Source organism: Patagioenas fasciata, chromosome 9 (assembly GCF_037038585.1).
Source record: "Patagioenas fasciata isolate bPatFas1 chromosome 9, bPatFas1.hap1, whole genome shotgun sequence".
In the NCBI taxonomy this organism is placed as follows: Eukaryota; Metazoa; Chordata; class Aves; order Columbiformes; family Columbidae; genus Patagioenas; species Patagioenas fasciata.
Genome location: NC_092528.1, coordinates 27493081 through 27509006, shown reverse-complemented (window position 1 = coordinate 27509006; position 15926 = coordinate 27493081). Strand labels below are relative to the sequence as shown.

The following is a 15926-nucleotide window of genomic DNA, read 5'->3' as shown; positions in this document are numbered from 1 at the left end:
AAGCAACTATTTTCCCCTTTACATTTAAAATGGCTTAGTCATGCTTATCGTTTTTGGTTCTTATTTCCAGGATTTTGCAGAGGAGAGATTGAGACTGATTCTTCTCTAATGTACAGCAATGCAGATCAGCACTACCTCCAACACTGCCTCCAGGATTACATCAGTCCCAAAATAGTTATGAAATCAGCATCTAATCTTAAATCCCTCATGCAGAGGAAACACAAGCACTTCCAATTCTTTTAAAGTATTACTTACTTTCCAAAAATACCCTTCTCACCATCGGCATGACTATAGTGCTTGTTGTTTGGTGGTGATTTGTTTTTTAAAGACTGATCCATATAGTTACCTGGTATGATTTATATTTTTCAAGAAATGCAGCAGCAACAAGGGGAAATGTTCAGCCTGCAGCCTTTGCTGATACGAGGTTGTATCGCTCTGCTACTCTCAGGATGATTATGGCAGTTACCGTTTGCTGGAGAGAGGGCTCACAAGAACCAAAATTGGGGCATTTTCACGAGAACCAAAATCGGGGCATTTTCCCAAGAACGCCTGGAGTGAGGTGGTGCTCAGGGCCTTCAGATGCAATTCCCAATTGTGAGACGGGCACTAGAGCGCACGGCCTTGTTACAGCTCATAAAATCCTCCCAGCCCAGATGCACAACAAGCTCTCCATTAATTCATATGCAGGTAGACAGCCCCTGCTCATCAGTCTACTTGCAAAATATTAACTGAGAAATATGAAATCTGGGGTTTGTCCCACTGAGGACTAACTCAGGCACCGAACCCAAGCAGGAATTATGAATGTGTGACACGTACTTTTGGGATGATGGTGCCCTGGTTTCAAGCAGTGGCCACAGGGGACATGCAGGAGGGTGGGCAAGGGACAGACCTTATTCCCCATGTCTTCTGTCTCACATCAGCAAGGAGAGCTGCAGGAGCCTTAATTCGAGGTTGCATCTCAATTATGGTGTTGAACGGCCATCGGTGGCTGCTGCCCCCATTCATTCGCCTAAACCCTTTTCAAAGCCATTTATATTTTTGTCAAGGAGAGTTTGCCAATTTAATTAGGTGCATATAAAAAGATACTGGCTTTTGTTCCTTCTAAGTCTTTTGCCTGGTAATTCAGCTGGGTGTCCCTCTTTTTTTTTTTTTTTTTGTATTTTAAAAGCTAATGAATAACCATTTCTCATTCAGGTTCTGCTCACCATTCATGGTCTCATAGAGCTGGGGCACAGCTCCCTTGGGCATTTATTTTCCAAGCTGAAAAAAATCAAAATCTACTTAGTCTGTTTTTGTATGGAAGCTGTTCCCTACCTCTGATCATCATTGTTGTACTTTTCTGTGTCTTTTCTAATTCTACCATGTCCTTTTGAGAGGGACTTCAGCTGTATTCAAGAGCTGAAGACAACATAATACAATGATGTTTTCGATTCCTTTCTACTAAGTACTTGGAAGATATTTTCATAAAACTATCAACTTCAAGATATTTTTTCCTGAATGACACGAGTTTAGAGTCACACTTTCCCCTCAGTATTACTGGGTACTTACTGACATTGAGTTTTATTGCTATTTTAATCTCCTGTGACTCAACTTTCTGGGACTCTTCCGCAAAATCTTCATGGTCAGGCTTTGGATTTATCTATTTTCAATAAGCAGGCTTTGCGCTTTGCCTGGCCACCCTTCTTCCAATGTCATTTACAGACATATGCCAGTTCAGATCCCAGTGACAGCTCTAGGTGGACTCACCGATAATCTGTAAAAAACAATCACTTATTCTCACCCTTTCTTTTTCTGGGCTAACTACATGACTTTTCCTCTTACACTATGAAACTCCCTCTTCCAGCTGATAAACAAATGAAGTAGCTCTTACTCCTTCAAAACACCGCTACGGCTGGTTGCAAAAGCAAGAGTTGCCTCCAAAAGAGCTGCATTGACCATAGAGATGGGACTGGTCAGTAATCCACCAAACTCCTGGAGTAAGCTGTTAGCGATAGCATCTGTCCCAGGAGGTTAAGTGGGTGCTCATGGCCACCTTGTCTTTCTGGCGATGGTCCTTGGGGACCACCAAGGAGGCGCGTGTGTGGCTTGAGCTGCTGGGCAGCACTTTTGGGAAGGGTCTGCACCCCAACCAAGTGCCCAGAGTTCATGGTGATTCCTGAACAGGGCACGGGGAGGAAGGCACAGCTTGACCCCAAGGATCAGGTTAATGTAATTGTCATGTCCACAGAGAAAGCTCTCTGAGGAGGCAGGAGAACGAGAAGACCCTGTTGCACACTTTACATACAGCTATTGCTTTATGGACAAGTCATGTCTGCTCCTAATCTGAGATCAGTGAATGACAGTATTTTATATAGAACAGTAACTTTTGATTTACATGTATGAGTTGTTGACTCTATCTGCGTCCAGATGTCTGGAAAAGGAAGCAGCTTTCCCCCACCTCCCTCCCGCTCCCTGAGAGGCTATTAACCTCCGACTGACGCAAATTAATATGCAGTCGCAATTCCCCAGCTCCGACTCAAAAATGCAGACATTACCATAATCGGCTAAAGCAAGTATTTATAAACATTTCAACGGGCAAGATGTCATCAGCAGGGGCCTTGAATATTTGTCTTAAAATTTATTAACCAACAGAAGCAAAAGTAGCATAAATAAAGCAAGGTTTGTTGTTGCTGCTTTTTAAGAATAACCTGGTGATATGAAATAATCTAGAAGACAATGTCATGAATTGCATGACCTCATGTCTTACAAACACAACTCCTTCATTGCTATTATCGCAAAACCAACTGACTTTATGGTCATAACTCATGGGGAAAAAAAAAAAATGTTCAAATGCTTGCTTTCTATTTTTACTAGTGTTATTTAGAGAAATCTTGAAAGCCCAACTACTAGAGCTCAGGATTTCTTCCTCCCCAGTTCAAGTTATAATGCTTTCTCTAAAAACTACAACTTGTGAATTTGTTGTCTTGAAACTGTGTGTATTTGGACATCCAGCCATGGAACCTGGCTGAGCTATATTCATGTCCAAGAGACCTATCACACATGGCTGGGCTTTATGAAGCAGCAGTGAATAATTCCTGCTGTTCTGCAGTACACTTCCAGAATAACTCTGTTTGTATTAATGCAGTTGGTGGGGATTTATTTGATCTAACAGAACGGATCATGTCCTTAAATAAGCCCAGTAAAAGAAAAGTTTTGTTAATACACTCGCCAAATTTCTTTTCATGTATTTATAAAATTATTTTAATTATTTACAATTATTCCCCATAAAGCTATTGCAAATAAAGTCTGACTATAACTATAGAACCTCTTCATAGTAGCCTTCTCTTGATAGGACCAGAAGGGGATGAAAGAGTCTACAGACTAAATAGATCGTGATCCATTCAAGAGAGGGTGTTGCCCATTGATAGGGTTCCGCCAAACAATGAGAATCAATCTGAAATAATCTTGAAATATATGGCACATGCAACTCTGAATTGAGATAGAAAGGCTTGCATGACCTATTCAAATCTCTCAAGATGAAGATTCATCCATGAATCAGCATCCTGCTCCAGGCATTCTCTGTTCTAAATACCTATTTCTGCTGCAGCTGCTCAAGCACTAGCGTGGCCAGGAGACATATGCTCACAAAAAAAGCAGGATGATGGAAACTTGAGGACCAAGCCAACGTCAAGGAAAACAGAGAGAAGAAACAGACTGCACTGGGTTTTGCAATTTCCCAAATATGCCCAAGCAGAGTCTCATTTCTGAGAGCCGAGGGTTCGGGGTGCCTGGGCCAAATCACAACACGGTGCTACCTCTACTGCAAAAACAGTGTTTGGCAACCACTTCTTGTGCTCTCCAAGCCTGGCATCTAACCCTACCTCCTATCTGTTGAGCTCAGTCAGCACCTATGAATCCTTTGGTGCCTGCTTAGCTCCTTCCTCTCAGGATCCTTGTGCATCTTTTGCAGCTGCACAAACCACTGTTTTGCAGGCAGAAAATAGAATTAAAAGCCAAAGGTCTGTTGGTGCTGTTGGAGGAGAGCAGGGCTAAGCCCCTGGCTGAAGGGGCAGCACCTTTGAGGGCTCCTGCACCAGCCCCGTGCAGAGATCCACGCAGCAAAGAGCTCATGCAAATCTCCAACCTCATTTTGCAAAATTCTGGCTTTGTCTTGTGAAATGAGTCCACGTCACACTGCGAGTGCTGAGCGGGAGTGAGCCAGGGCCCGAGCCGCAGCCGCCTGGCTCCAGCTCTCCACTCCGAAGCCCGAAGGTTGTGAAAAATCTGGGACAAGTATTTATGGGTTCAGTGTTAGAGCTGAGGAGCCAGCAATGCAAGAGCAAAACACCGTGTTATGCGAGTTGCATCTGCAAAAGCAGTTGCTATGGCTCTTTTTGTTTTTTTCATGAACAATTTAGATGTATTAAGAATAACATTTTATAAAAATAGAAGAGCCAGCTCAAATATATCCCACAGTACTAAAAGCACAATTCCTGTTCACATAAGGGGGATGATATAAGTATACACACAGGGCAAATTTGACCCAAACGTGGCAATTAAATGGATGTTTTATTTATGCTTTAAGTACAGTAATGAGCAATTAAGCTCAAAACATCAAAGCTGTTAAAGAGACTATTTCCAACCCAAGTCAAAGCGAGATAGAAACATGGAGTGCTCTGAGGTTCTCTATTATAATGTCTTGAATGCAGATTAAATATTTACACCTATTGCAATCTAACAAGATTTCAGCCTGAAAATTTCTTTGCAATCTCTGAAGGAAACAGTTTGGAACAATTTCAGTTAAATATAAGCAAAGACTGCATTTTGAAACCCTCGCTCAGGTAAAGCTCCCATTGCCTTCACCAAATAAAACCAGCAAGATCAGATAGGTTAAAGTAAAGCCAATTTGAAACAAGAGGCTATTTATTCATTACAGCTACAAGACTCTGTAGGAAAGTGTGGCATGCTCCATAATTGAGTGGTAAGTTATCTTTCATATTATATTTTTCTTATGCAATTTATTTCACAATGATTAAATCAAAAATATAAGCAATGAACTTACCCAAATTCTTTGATCAGGCAATTGGAACTGGTAGCAAAATTGAAACAAAAACAACACATTATTCCTGCATTGGAACCCTCATTGCAATCAATCTACTAATTAAGATTTTATGTAAAGATACTAATTAAAATGTTATTCTGAGTGATTTGTTGCATTGGAGTATTCTCTCCCTAAATGCGCGATCCTTGTAATGGCAAATCATTGTGAAATACAATTAAACGATCTAATTTTCATTGCTTTCGGGCCACTGCCTCTAGGAGGAATTTTGCCCAGGCAGCGACAGGGTAAGGACTGCAGGGTTCATGCCTTTAATATCTATTTCAGCAGCCTGTTTTAAAGATCCACCTGTTAGCTGTTGTATTATCCAGTTAAAAAAATAAACTCTTGCTTCACCAGATGGCACATTACAGAAATAAACTCACTCACAGAAACACAAACTTGTAGGACACGAACAATAATTCTGTTCATATTTCACATAGATAAATCCTGCCAGCAGAAAATGAAAACTTGCAGTGCACTCCACACCTGTACTTTTACAGGGGTGAACAGGACTATAAAGGAAAAACAGCTTTTCTGCAAACTGGTCCCCAGTCCTCTATAAATACCAAACCAAATTCTGCCTTTGCAAACAGGAGACTCCTTTCTATTAAAGCCAGCAAGAAAGCAGGTTTTGGCATTGACTTTTTTGACGTGACATGTGATGGTGGTTTAGTTTTCTTTTACAATGTATTAAGAATACATGTTACACTCATGACCTTTGTCTCCATCCATCTCACACCAAGTTAAAGATGTTAACCCCAGCAGCTACGTAAGCGATAAAACAAAAGCCAGTCTTTACCACGGTTTGGGGTTTTGTTTGTTTGTTTGTTTGTTTGTTTTTTCTATTGCACAATGAGAAATGTGGAGAAATGGGCAAAAAGGTTTAACAGGTGTATTTTTGTGCTCCTACGCATGTGTTCAGCAACACGAGGGCACAACCAGCTTCCCCTCCTGCCAGAAGGTGCTGGCTGTCCCACTTCAGCAGGTGACCACCAGACTTGGTGACCACACCGGGACCTTCCTCAAGTACCCACAACAGATTTAACCAACTCTCTGTGAAAAAACACGAAGGGTGAAATCCCAACAACCTGCCCGATAATGGCAAAACACCCGATGTCTCTACTTCACCCGCATGCCTACACCATTCCTTGCCTAATTCCCATTAACCCTCCTCCCGTTCCCCGTGTATCTCAGAGTCATACAACACTATGCAGAAGAGTATCCAACTCCTTCCCCGTCCACCACAGCCAAACTCCTAATGGTGCATTTTACCCAAACAGCCTCTTTTCTCACCCACCAACCACGCTACCTCCTGCTTTTATCAGGCAAAACCTTCAGAGCACCCCTTGAATCCAACTTCACTAAACAACACCGATTTACACCTAGTGAAAAGCTAACCAGCGCTAAGTAAAATAACATTGTTTCTTCCATTGATATGATACCTAAAATGCTTTCATTAAAATAATTAACAATTAATTTACAGCTGCTCTAACAGCATCACCCACTTCATGGAGTGAAACCACCCTGTATGGGTTGTCATTATTAGGATGAAACAACCTGTAGTCAGCAAGTCATTCAAATTTGTAAATACCACAGAGCTTTTTATTTCAGACATAAGACTGAACCCAAATTTTAGCAACATCTCCTTAGCAAGGAGGAGGACAAAATGAAGGTGTGGTCCTGTTGAAGAAAAGTAACATATAGTTTGCATACAGGTACTTTTTCTATACTACATATACTTTGCGGTTGTTACACCATTTTAGGGACGTCGCCCTGCATTTTTGTCATCCAGCAAATTAGCAACAGGATTATGGTCTATGAACAAGCCAATAGCCCTCTCGTATAGCACGTCTTTAGCTATGGAGGAGCGGGAATCCTACAGAGTTACTCCACACACTAAAGCCCACAACAGCTACATAAAAGACATGGAGCATTTACTTATGAGACTTCAAAGCATTGGATGGAAGGTTTTATCTGGGAGTCCTGGAATACTGAACAACTGGGATACTCAGCTTTCCTGGCTCAACTTTGAACCTCCATCATCTACTTGTAGTCAATGTTGGCTACGATGGCCGGGAGCACAGAAGAGTGTTGAAGAAGACACAGGTAGCTGCAAATGTTGGTAGGTACACTACAGTTTTGGAGGAACACAGTTCTAAAACATACATGTAGTTTGAATCTGGCTTCCTCTATAATCAAAACATGTTGTTTAATCTGCAAAACATCAAGAAGCTCAGAACAATGCTTATGCTTTTCCACCACAATGGCACAGCAAAAACTGTGTGTTTTAGGAAATCCAAAAATGACTAAGACTGCATTCATTTCTCTGCACCTGCTTTGAAGCATCAACAGGCTTGTTTACAACACCAAAATTCCCAAAATACTTACTTGTGGATGAAACAAGAATCCCGGGGAAGGTCTCAAGTATTTCTCTTTTAAAGCTTCCAGTGGGTCAGTTAACTTTCTTTTTTCTACTCTGTAAATGTTAAAATTAGATTTGCTTGTGATGAATCAGTCTCAGATATTAACAATTACACAGCTAGTCATGTTTAAAATAGTCAATTATACATCAAGTAATTTGTTTCTCAGAGATAACGGTAAAAGATAAGGAAGTACAGTCAACTCTCCATTCCCGCATGGAACTCATTACTGCAGGTGGGGGCTGCGAATCACCATTAAAGGGAGATTATACCATTTACATAGGAAATAATCCCATTTCAAAAGACCAGGAATAATTATAATAGGAACCAATGACTGACTACAGAGCACTTTTATGAAGAAATAAGGCAATCGAGTGTGCTCTCCGCTCTGAGGAGAGGAACCGAAGGCAACAGGAGCATTGAGCAATGGGTCCCTTCTGGTCTGCTCATGCAAGACATCACAGCCACCACCCCGGAAACTTCTCCTGGTGTGGGCTCAACTGGCCGGAAATAAGCAGGACGACAAAGGTCGGCTTGCAGGAACACACTGAATCAAATGTGCCAGCAACAAAGACTGCCATCAACTCATGTGGGCATTTAGACAGCAAAATGCAGCACAGATAATTCAGCAGCAGTGTGGAAATTTGAGGGTTTTGCTTTTCTGATGCTTATGTTTCAAGGTACAGATTCTGTTGACTGTGTGTAGATGTAACTCATGGCAAAGGAAGGCTTGGTAACAACCGGTCTCATGCTACACTGCCAGAATTTGTACAGATTTCATCAGTTTGTAATGCAGGACCATAAAACACGGATCATTATTTCCATCACTTCAGGCATTTAAAATTAATATGACGCAAAGAAAACCTATGGTCTAATACAGATATCAATCTGGCAGTAAATGGCATCATATCCTCTTTCTTCATAACACATACCTGTTGTCTTATACAAGAGCATTGTCCAAAAACTTTGCCCATAGCATTTCTTTTTCAGATAAAGTAAAAAATTAACATGATTTACATGGCAGTAATTTTTTTTTTTTTTAACAATAGCCTGTAAAATCAGTCACTTGTATTACAGACAAATATTTTTATGGCTAATATTTCTCTAAACTAATTTAGATGCCTGACTTTGGTTGGTTACAGATATACGAGCAGAAAGGCAAAGGGTAAGGAGGGGCCAACATGCACAGGACACAGGTGAAATCCAGATCCCAGTGAGATCCATCTCAGCGCTACTGCGAAACACCACAGGTTCAGGATTTTACCAGCAATTTTTAAAACCTCAGCTCACTGACAATGTCTCCTTGTGCACCCCCTGAAGCCAACAACAAGGCTCCCATTGATTTTATCAGGTGGATCAGATTAACTAGCTCGTTGGTTGGGCTTCGTAAACACAAAGACACTGAGCCTTCAATTATATTCATGAAATGCCCATTGCTTAAATCAGTGGGGAAAAAAAAAAGGCAGAAATCACTCTAAATTTCCATGCTTTTTATACAACTTAGGACAAATTTGCTTCTTTGTTGTACTTATGAGATACTCCTACTTAACTCAGAAGGCACTAAAAAGGTGGTGTACAACTGGCAACTGGGTGAGATGCTCTGATTTCCAGGGAAGGCAGAGGGCAGCGGGAAGCATTTTGGAAGAAAAGGAATTTGGGGTAAACCAGTGATGTCAAATACACCATAAATATAGAAATATTCAGTACTGATGCCAGTTCATTTCTGGGTAAGAGAAAATATTCAACACCTGCATGTCAATCCGCACAGGTTAAACTAATGACTCACTGCAACAAGGACAGTCATGAAGACCTGCAGCGTCACTGGACCCAGAGTTTGCCCCAAGCAGCTCGGATTTGAGGCAGTGTGCACAATTCAGCATGCAACCTGGGCCACGCCATCCCCGGGTGGTGGGATGTCACCTCCAGGGATGGTGGGACACGGACAGGGTTGTTCTGCATCAGCAGGCGGGTGGCCCTGGCAAACGCAGCTGTCCGGACCAAGGGACTCACATAGTCTGTTACCTGTAAATGGGATCCATAAAGAACGGGGTGGGCCTGGCGTGCTGCAAGGAGGACTCCGAAACTTTCCTTTGCTCGAGGTCACCTCCTTTCTTTTCTCCAAAGACGTGGTTTTTCCGAGGCTCAGTTTGTTTTGTGCTGCTGGCTCGACTTCTGCTGCCCATGCTGAGATCTAGAGGCTGGTCCTGGCTTGTTGCAGAGGGGGCTGCTGGCTTTGAGGGTATGGGAGTGAGTGGCTTCTCCTCCTTACGCTTTATGGTGAGGTCAAAGGGAGACTCAGAGCTTCCCTTTGGGATCTTCTTTATTTCACTGGGTGATTGGGGCTCCACTTTCAAGGGTAACGGTCTCAAGTCTCTATCAGGAAATGGATACATTGATTGAGAGAATGCTGGAAAAAATGGGAGGGGAAACATGGAAGGGTAAGGTAAGGCTCCGACTTTTTTGTCTTGCAGCCCCACAAGTCCTGTTGAACCAAAGTACTTTTCAGCAATAGAAGCAATAGCCTTTATAGAATCATTCACCGCTCCTGACACCGCAGTCTGCTCCTCTAAGGATGGTGAGAAAATGGAATGATTGCTGTGGTCTTTCTTATTATTTATTGAAGCCAGGCTCTGCAGAGAGCTTACTTTGTCTTTGAACATTTTACCATTTTCTTTACATTTCTCTTTCTCACTTTCAATGTCACTTTCCAGATCAGAGCCCGAGGTGGTTTCCAGGTCACTGCCACTGGGGGTACTGACATCGTCAAGGTCAAGGTCACTACTCTCTGACTGGTCACTGAGTTTCTCATGCGGCCTCTCTTCAGAGGACCTCTCTGGTTGAAGCTCCACTGGCTTATTCTCCCCTACTGATGGTTGCTTATTTAGTGCCTTCAAAATATCCTGGGTGGCTGGTAGTATCTGAGGATTTGTCATGAGGGGACTTTGGCTTTTGTTTGTCTGATCTGCGCTCGGTAGTCCTTTAACAGGAGAACCAGTAGGTAGCAAAGGTGGCCTGTGGTACAAGCCTGAAGGAAACAGGCCAGGGAAGCTAAAAGAAAATCCAGGAGCTGTTGGAAAGGTAAGACCAGCAGGATGCCTATTGGCTCCAAAATAGTCAGCAAGGCCCGGATTTGCATGATTCATATTAACCATGGACGTTTTATCCATAGCGGGGGTTCCAGGAAGTGAAATGCCTTGGCCAAAAAATCCTCCTGCTGCAAAATGGTTCTTGCCCTCACAAAATCTCCTGTGTTTATTTAAGGAAGACGTAGTGCTGAACATTTGTCCACAGTCTTTGCACTTGATTTGGGTTCTGCAATCAGCATGCATGCGCTTATGACGACAAAGGTTTGAAAACTGAGTATAGGATTTATGGCAGACCTCACCTGTATGTAAACAACAACAACAACACATCTCAGGCTTTATGGTAATTGCCCCCACCCTCAAAATTTTGCAAATAACACCACTTTTTTACCCACCAAACATCTATTAGGAAGCTGTAAGGAGAACTCTAGGTGCACAAATATACAAAAAACTGTTGTAATATTCAAACGCAAGGCACCCAAGCAGACAGATGTCTGAAGTCAGCACCAAAACCCACTCCAACAAACCAGAAAAGGTCTGAAATCACTAAAAGACAAAGTGTACTTGTTTGCTCTTTGCATTGCACAAACGCTGCGTATTTGATACCATTAATCCATATTGCATTAGCACCCAAAGCCCCACCAAGAGCCGTGGCTCGGTGCTGTAACACCGTACAAACCCATGGTGCTCCTGAGCGAGCGCGCACTTGTATCTTCAAATGACGTCCGTTTATGTCACTATTCGCACATGGAAAGTCATTAAAACAAATATTTGCAGGACCAGAGGGGTGACAGACAGAGCAGCCTCACAAAGCTTTCGGTCTGCAAGACCGCAAGGATAGGAAAGAGGTGAAGGAGGAGACAACCAGGTATTTCCAAGTACGTACTCTTATTAACACCTTTTTTTTTTTCCACTTACAATTAGGAAGGTAACTTCATGAAATTCCAGCCTAGATCTTCTAGAGTAACCTCAGTCTGGTACTCTCACATGTTCAGAGAGTTTCTATTCATGTAGTGTAGTCCCTACAGGTGTCCAGGATACTGTTTACCTTAAATTCCACATCATAATAACTTTACTAGGCATAATATCGCTTACTTGTCTCTTGCACACGAGAAAGTACACTATATTTCAACAACAATTTCCTTCAAGAATGCAGCTGTATTTATTTGCGTGTCTGATGCTCAAAACAGTTTGATGAATTTCCTTTCAAACTCCTCTGGGATGAGAAAAGCTTCAGCCTCACAAAAGCAGCACTTGGAGAAAACCTGAAACCTCAGAGGGGAGGAGATCTAGGAGTTCAAGGACCTGATATCTGACTTGGCACATCGGAGCACAGCTTCCAGCAACCATTTCCAGGCACAGGAGGCTGGAAGTGGTCCCGGTGATGCACAGGGAGACACCATGAAGAGCGAATCACATCGTTGAACCAACGAAATTTTGCAGGTCCCTGGTTTTCTGGCTGCTACAAACCTTAGGGAGCAAATTGGGGCAGCAACCAAGTTAGAAATCTGTAAGCTAAAATGCACTTAGGGAAAGGATAAAGCTCCCCAGAGGCTTTTTATGTCCCTTTCTGGCATCTTTCGCATGAGCGGAGCGTTGGGCAAGTCCCAAGGCTGCGCTATGTCTTGTGCTTTTCGCTATGCTAAATTCGTCTGTGCTGCTGCACTACCTTGTTTCTAACAGTATCAGCTCCAGCCTTGTTTAAAAACAAGGCAGGAACATTATCAGTAAGCAGTGTTATCCCTCTGTAATAAATACCTTTTATTTTTTTCCCAGCCAGGAAAAAGCATGTAGACTCTTTATTTTTATTTAATTTCTGTTATATCATAAGCTCTCATCTTTCACACATCAAAGCCACACAACAATGCACATTGTGTATTCCGAGGCCTTTTTAACAATCATTTTCATGATTTGAGACAGACTGACATAATTTACAATGGCTCTATTTTGAGCCTGCAGAGGAAACTCAATTGAATGTATCCCATCCTGCACTCTCGGTTCCCATGAACTGCAATCACGTCCTCTAACTTCCACTCGCACCGGGGCCGCGCTAACCTTCCTGCTCCTCTAAATCTCTGCCCTTGAGAAACCTGACCACTTGTTGTCATCTCTTAACTGTTTACCTCTTCAGCGGGCTGCTTCATATCTCGGCAACAATGCTCCTATTGTTCCAGGGCCTGATCCTGCCTGATGCACCCTGTTCACGGCCCGTTGACATCCCTGGGACAATTGGTGGGGTAAAGAGTGCAGAATTGGGCCCAAACAGAGGAAATTTGCAATGCGGTAATTCAGGAAGAATGTTTGTTGCTGTGTATCTGTTACTGTTCCCGCTGGAAATCTTCATTCACAAGGAAAGACGAGAAAGAAAACGGAGCAAATAAAAAATCAAATGAAAAACGAAGAAGAAACAGGATGGAAAAGAAAGCAAAAAGAGAGACAAGAAGGAAGAGCAAAATAAAAAGGAGGAGAGTAGAAGGAGGATGAGGAGAGGAGATAAATTATTCTAGTCCCTTGAAAATGCTTGATTTTCTCTGGATAAGTACTTTCTGTATCTTATTTTTGAATTTTTTTTATTTGATTGTTTAACATAGAACTATTTTTTATTTAATATAGAACTATTCGTCATTTATTTGCTGCAGTATGAAGCTCTGATTTTTCTGCTGTTTTCGCCTATTTTTTAGCCTAGTTGGAGGTATAAGGTTTCTGCTCCCACAAATGAAAGTCACCTTCACGCTTCCCAGTACAGAATCAGGCCCCTTACCTTCACCGTTGAGGTCTCACACCAAGAGCTCCCCATGCTCCCATCAGGTTAATCACAGAAAACAAAATTAAACTGACTAAATTGTAACTCGAGTGACGTATCCATAGATTTGCACAAGCTTCATCTTGGATTTTATGGGCCAATTCCATGTGTAAAGCAGGATAACTCTTATCAACACTGATAGGATATATATATGTTATGCCCAGCATATAGCAGCAGAGCATCACACCATATATATGTTTCCAGGAAAAAAGTCTCAAATGCATACATTTGCAAGGCGAGGCTACTCTATAATTAGAAACAAATCATGTTTTGTGAAGGTCTGATCTTCTGCCAGGTTGTGAGGGCTTGTTCCTTATTCACATGACTATTAAATATAAAGCTTCACTCAGGTAGGCTTGACGTGGTGAGCAGGTGAAAAGGGGTGTATTGGCACAGGTTGGGTCTTCCTAAATTTTGGAAGGTTATCCCTTAAAGAACATTGATATGTTATTAAATTATTATTCTCCATTAATATATTCAAAAGTCAACAGAACCAAGAAATATCCTACCCCAGAGAAAAGCAAAAATACTTACAATTAAGAGAAATCCTTACAAACTGTTATGGGAGATGCAAATTAATCATTTGAATAAATACATTTTATCTCGGTTTTAAAACTAAATTAAACCAATAATGGCAATACCATTAAAATCTGTAAATATTTATTATTATAATCTCAATCAAACAATTAACAGTTGTAATGAGGACTTTACCTTTTTGAGCATAAAAGATATTTAAAACTATTTTATGAGATGCTGCTCGCCCAAGGTGGCTCTTGCATTTACCAGGTAGCCTATTCAGTCCACAGGCTTCTCAATTTTGGGCCGAGGTTCAAAGTCCTTATTCCCTGGAGTAGTCTTACTCTTGGGGACTGTCACCTGAAGCACATACCCAGCGCCCCACTGATTTGGGAGGAGATCCTGTATCTGAATCAATTGCACCACCTCAGTCTCCATGGATATTCTCAGGAGCCAGGACTCCTCAGATAAGTTCATGTTATAAGATCTGCCTCTTTTCCATCATGACTTTTATTTCCAAGTAAAGCTTTGCTTGAACTTTAGTAGAAGTGGGACGGTTATCAGCTTTAATTGCTTCCACGTATCAAAGCAACAGAAGCTGGGTTTGATTTCTCCTATTAGACCTTACTACACCCTTTAAATCTCCGAGTCATGCTTTTAAGCAAGTAACTTGTAAGGAAAGCTTCCCTGCTTGCAGCTTTTATTGCTCTACAGACCCCAGGTTTAACACAAACTCCCAATCTGGCTCCCAAATTACAAAAATCCATCTCTTGCCTATGCACACTCTGTACCATGATTGTCTCTGGACCCCAAATTAGCCAACGGTTAAGCTGCATATTTTCTACTTATTAAAAAAATTACTGTAAGTACTATTTTGAATATGTTCAGTCTATTATGGCATGTGGTTTCTATTTGGAGAGGCTGGAGATTTTGCGACGGCAGTGAGTAATTACCTTAGTGTTGGTGAGTTTTCACTCAAGCTTGGGCGGTGTACTGTAATAAGAGACAGTTGCCATAAACAGACTGGTACAAGTAAATCATGGTGTGTGGCCTTCTGGTGGAAAACAGATATCTCCTTTAGGTGACCCAACCTCCCTCCCAGCGCTCAGTTAAGCCTACCAAACATGTGGTCTCCAAACCCTTTTGTTCTGCAATTACATGGCTGTTAGTTGTAGGTTGCTCAATAGGTTTTCATCGCTCCCACTATACATGTGAAGAATACCAGTTGCTGTTTTGATTTATCAGAGCAAACAGTAACAAAGAGCATTTGATAGATTATTTAATTTATGAGAAGTGCAACTTATAGACTTGCACATAGGGCATTGCAATGAGACTATCTGAAGACTCCCAACCTAGCCAGAAGTTACTATGTTCTAATAATTATATTCTTTCAACTGTAATTACTTAACCTGTAATAAAGTGTGAAAATTATTGGTGTTATTTATTATTTGATCTAGTTATACATTTTCTCATTGAAGAAGCCCAAACCAAAAGTATTATCCAACCAATGGCAGGTATACAGATTTCACACAAATGAGTCTTTCAAGCCAATATTCCTCCTCTTGAGGAATTATCTTAGCATACAGCCACCACTTTGGGTGTGGTATTGAATTCTGGTAAATTATTGTTGAGAGCAGCAAAAGATTAAGAAAATTAGCGGACAAGTAGGGGAAGTAGTAACAAGGTGCTTTTCAAGTCATACCAGGTGCCTGGAAAGGCCATGGTGGAGATTAGCGCTACCAAGAACAATATTCCTAAGTATTTTCTGCCTCTGCTTCCCTGGTGAAAGGGAGAGAAAGAACCCTCCTGTACCATGCACCCAGCTTCCCCATCTCCCAGCAGGATCTGGCTCAGCAGTAAACACAACCCGTGGGACTCTGAGAATCCGATTTATAGCCCAGTACAGAGTCAGGCTCACATACGAGGCAAGTTTTATGGCTGAAGCAGCTGTTGTTGAACTCAATACTGAAACCTGGGACATGCAAAGGAGCCTCAAGGAGGGTGGCAAGCTCCTCCAACTGAAA

General features: G+C 41.8%; 1 protein-coding gene across 8 annotated transcripts in view; it reads right to left on the bottom strand.

Moving 5' to 3' along the window:
- The window catches only part of MECOM (MDS1 and EVI1 complex locus), a 336599-nt gene that overhangs the window by 12335 nt on the left and 308338 nt on the right, over positions 1 to 15926 (bottom strand). For 4 of the 8 annotated variants that reach the window (XM_065844473.2, XM_065844474.2, XM_065844478.2 and 1 more), the window contains 3 exons: positions 9523 to 10885; positions 7469 to 7556; positions 5042 to 5068 (listed from right to left, as the gene is read on the bottom strand). In XM_065844473.2, coding sequence (XP_065700545.1) covers positions 5042 to 5068; positions 7469 to 7556; positions 9523 to 10885 — 1478 coding nt within the window. The remainder of the gene's footprint in view (positions 1 to 5041; positions 5069 to 7468; positions 7557 to 9522; positions 10886 to 15926) is intronic. The other 4 variants (XM_065844475.2, XM_065844476.2, XM_065844481.2 and 1 more) reach the window with 3 other exon arrangements.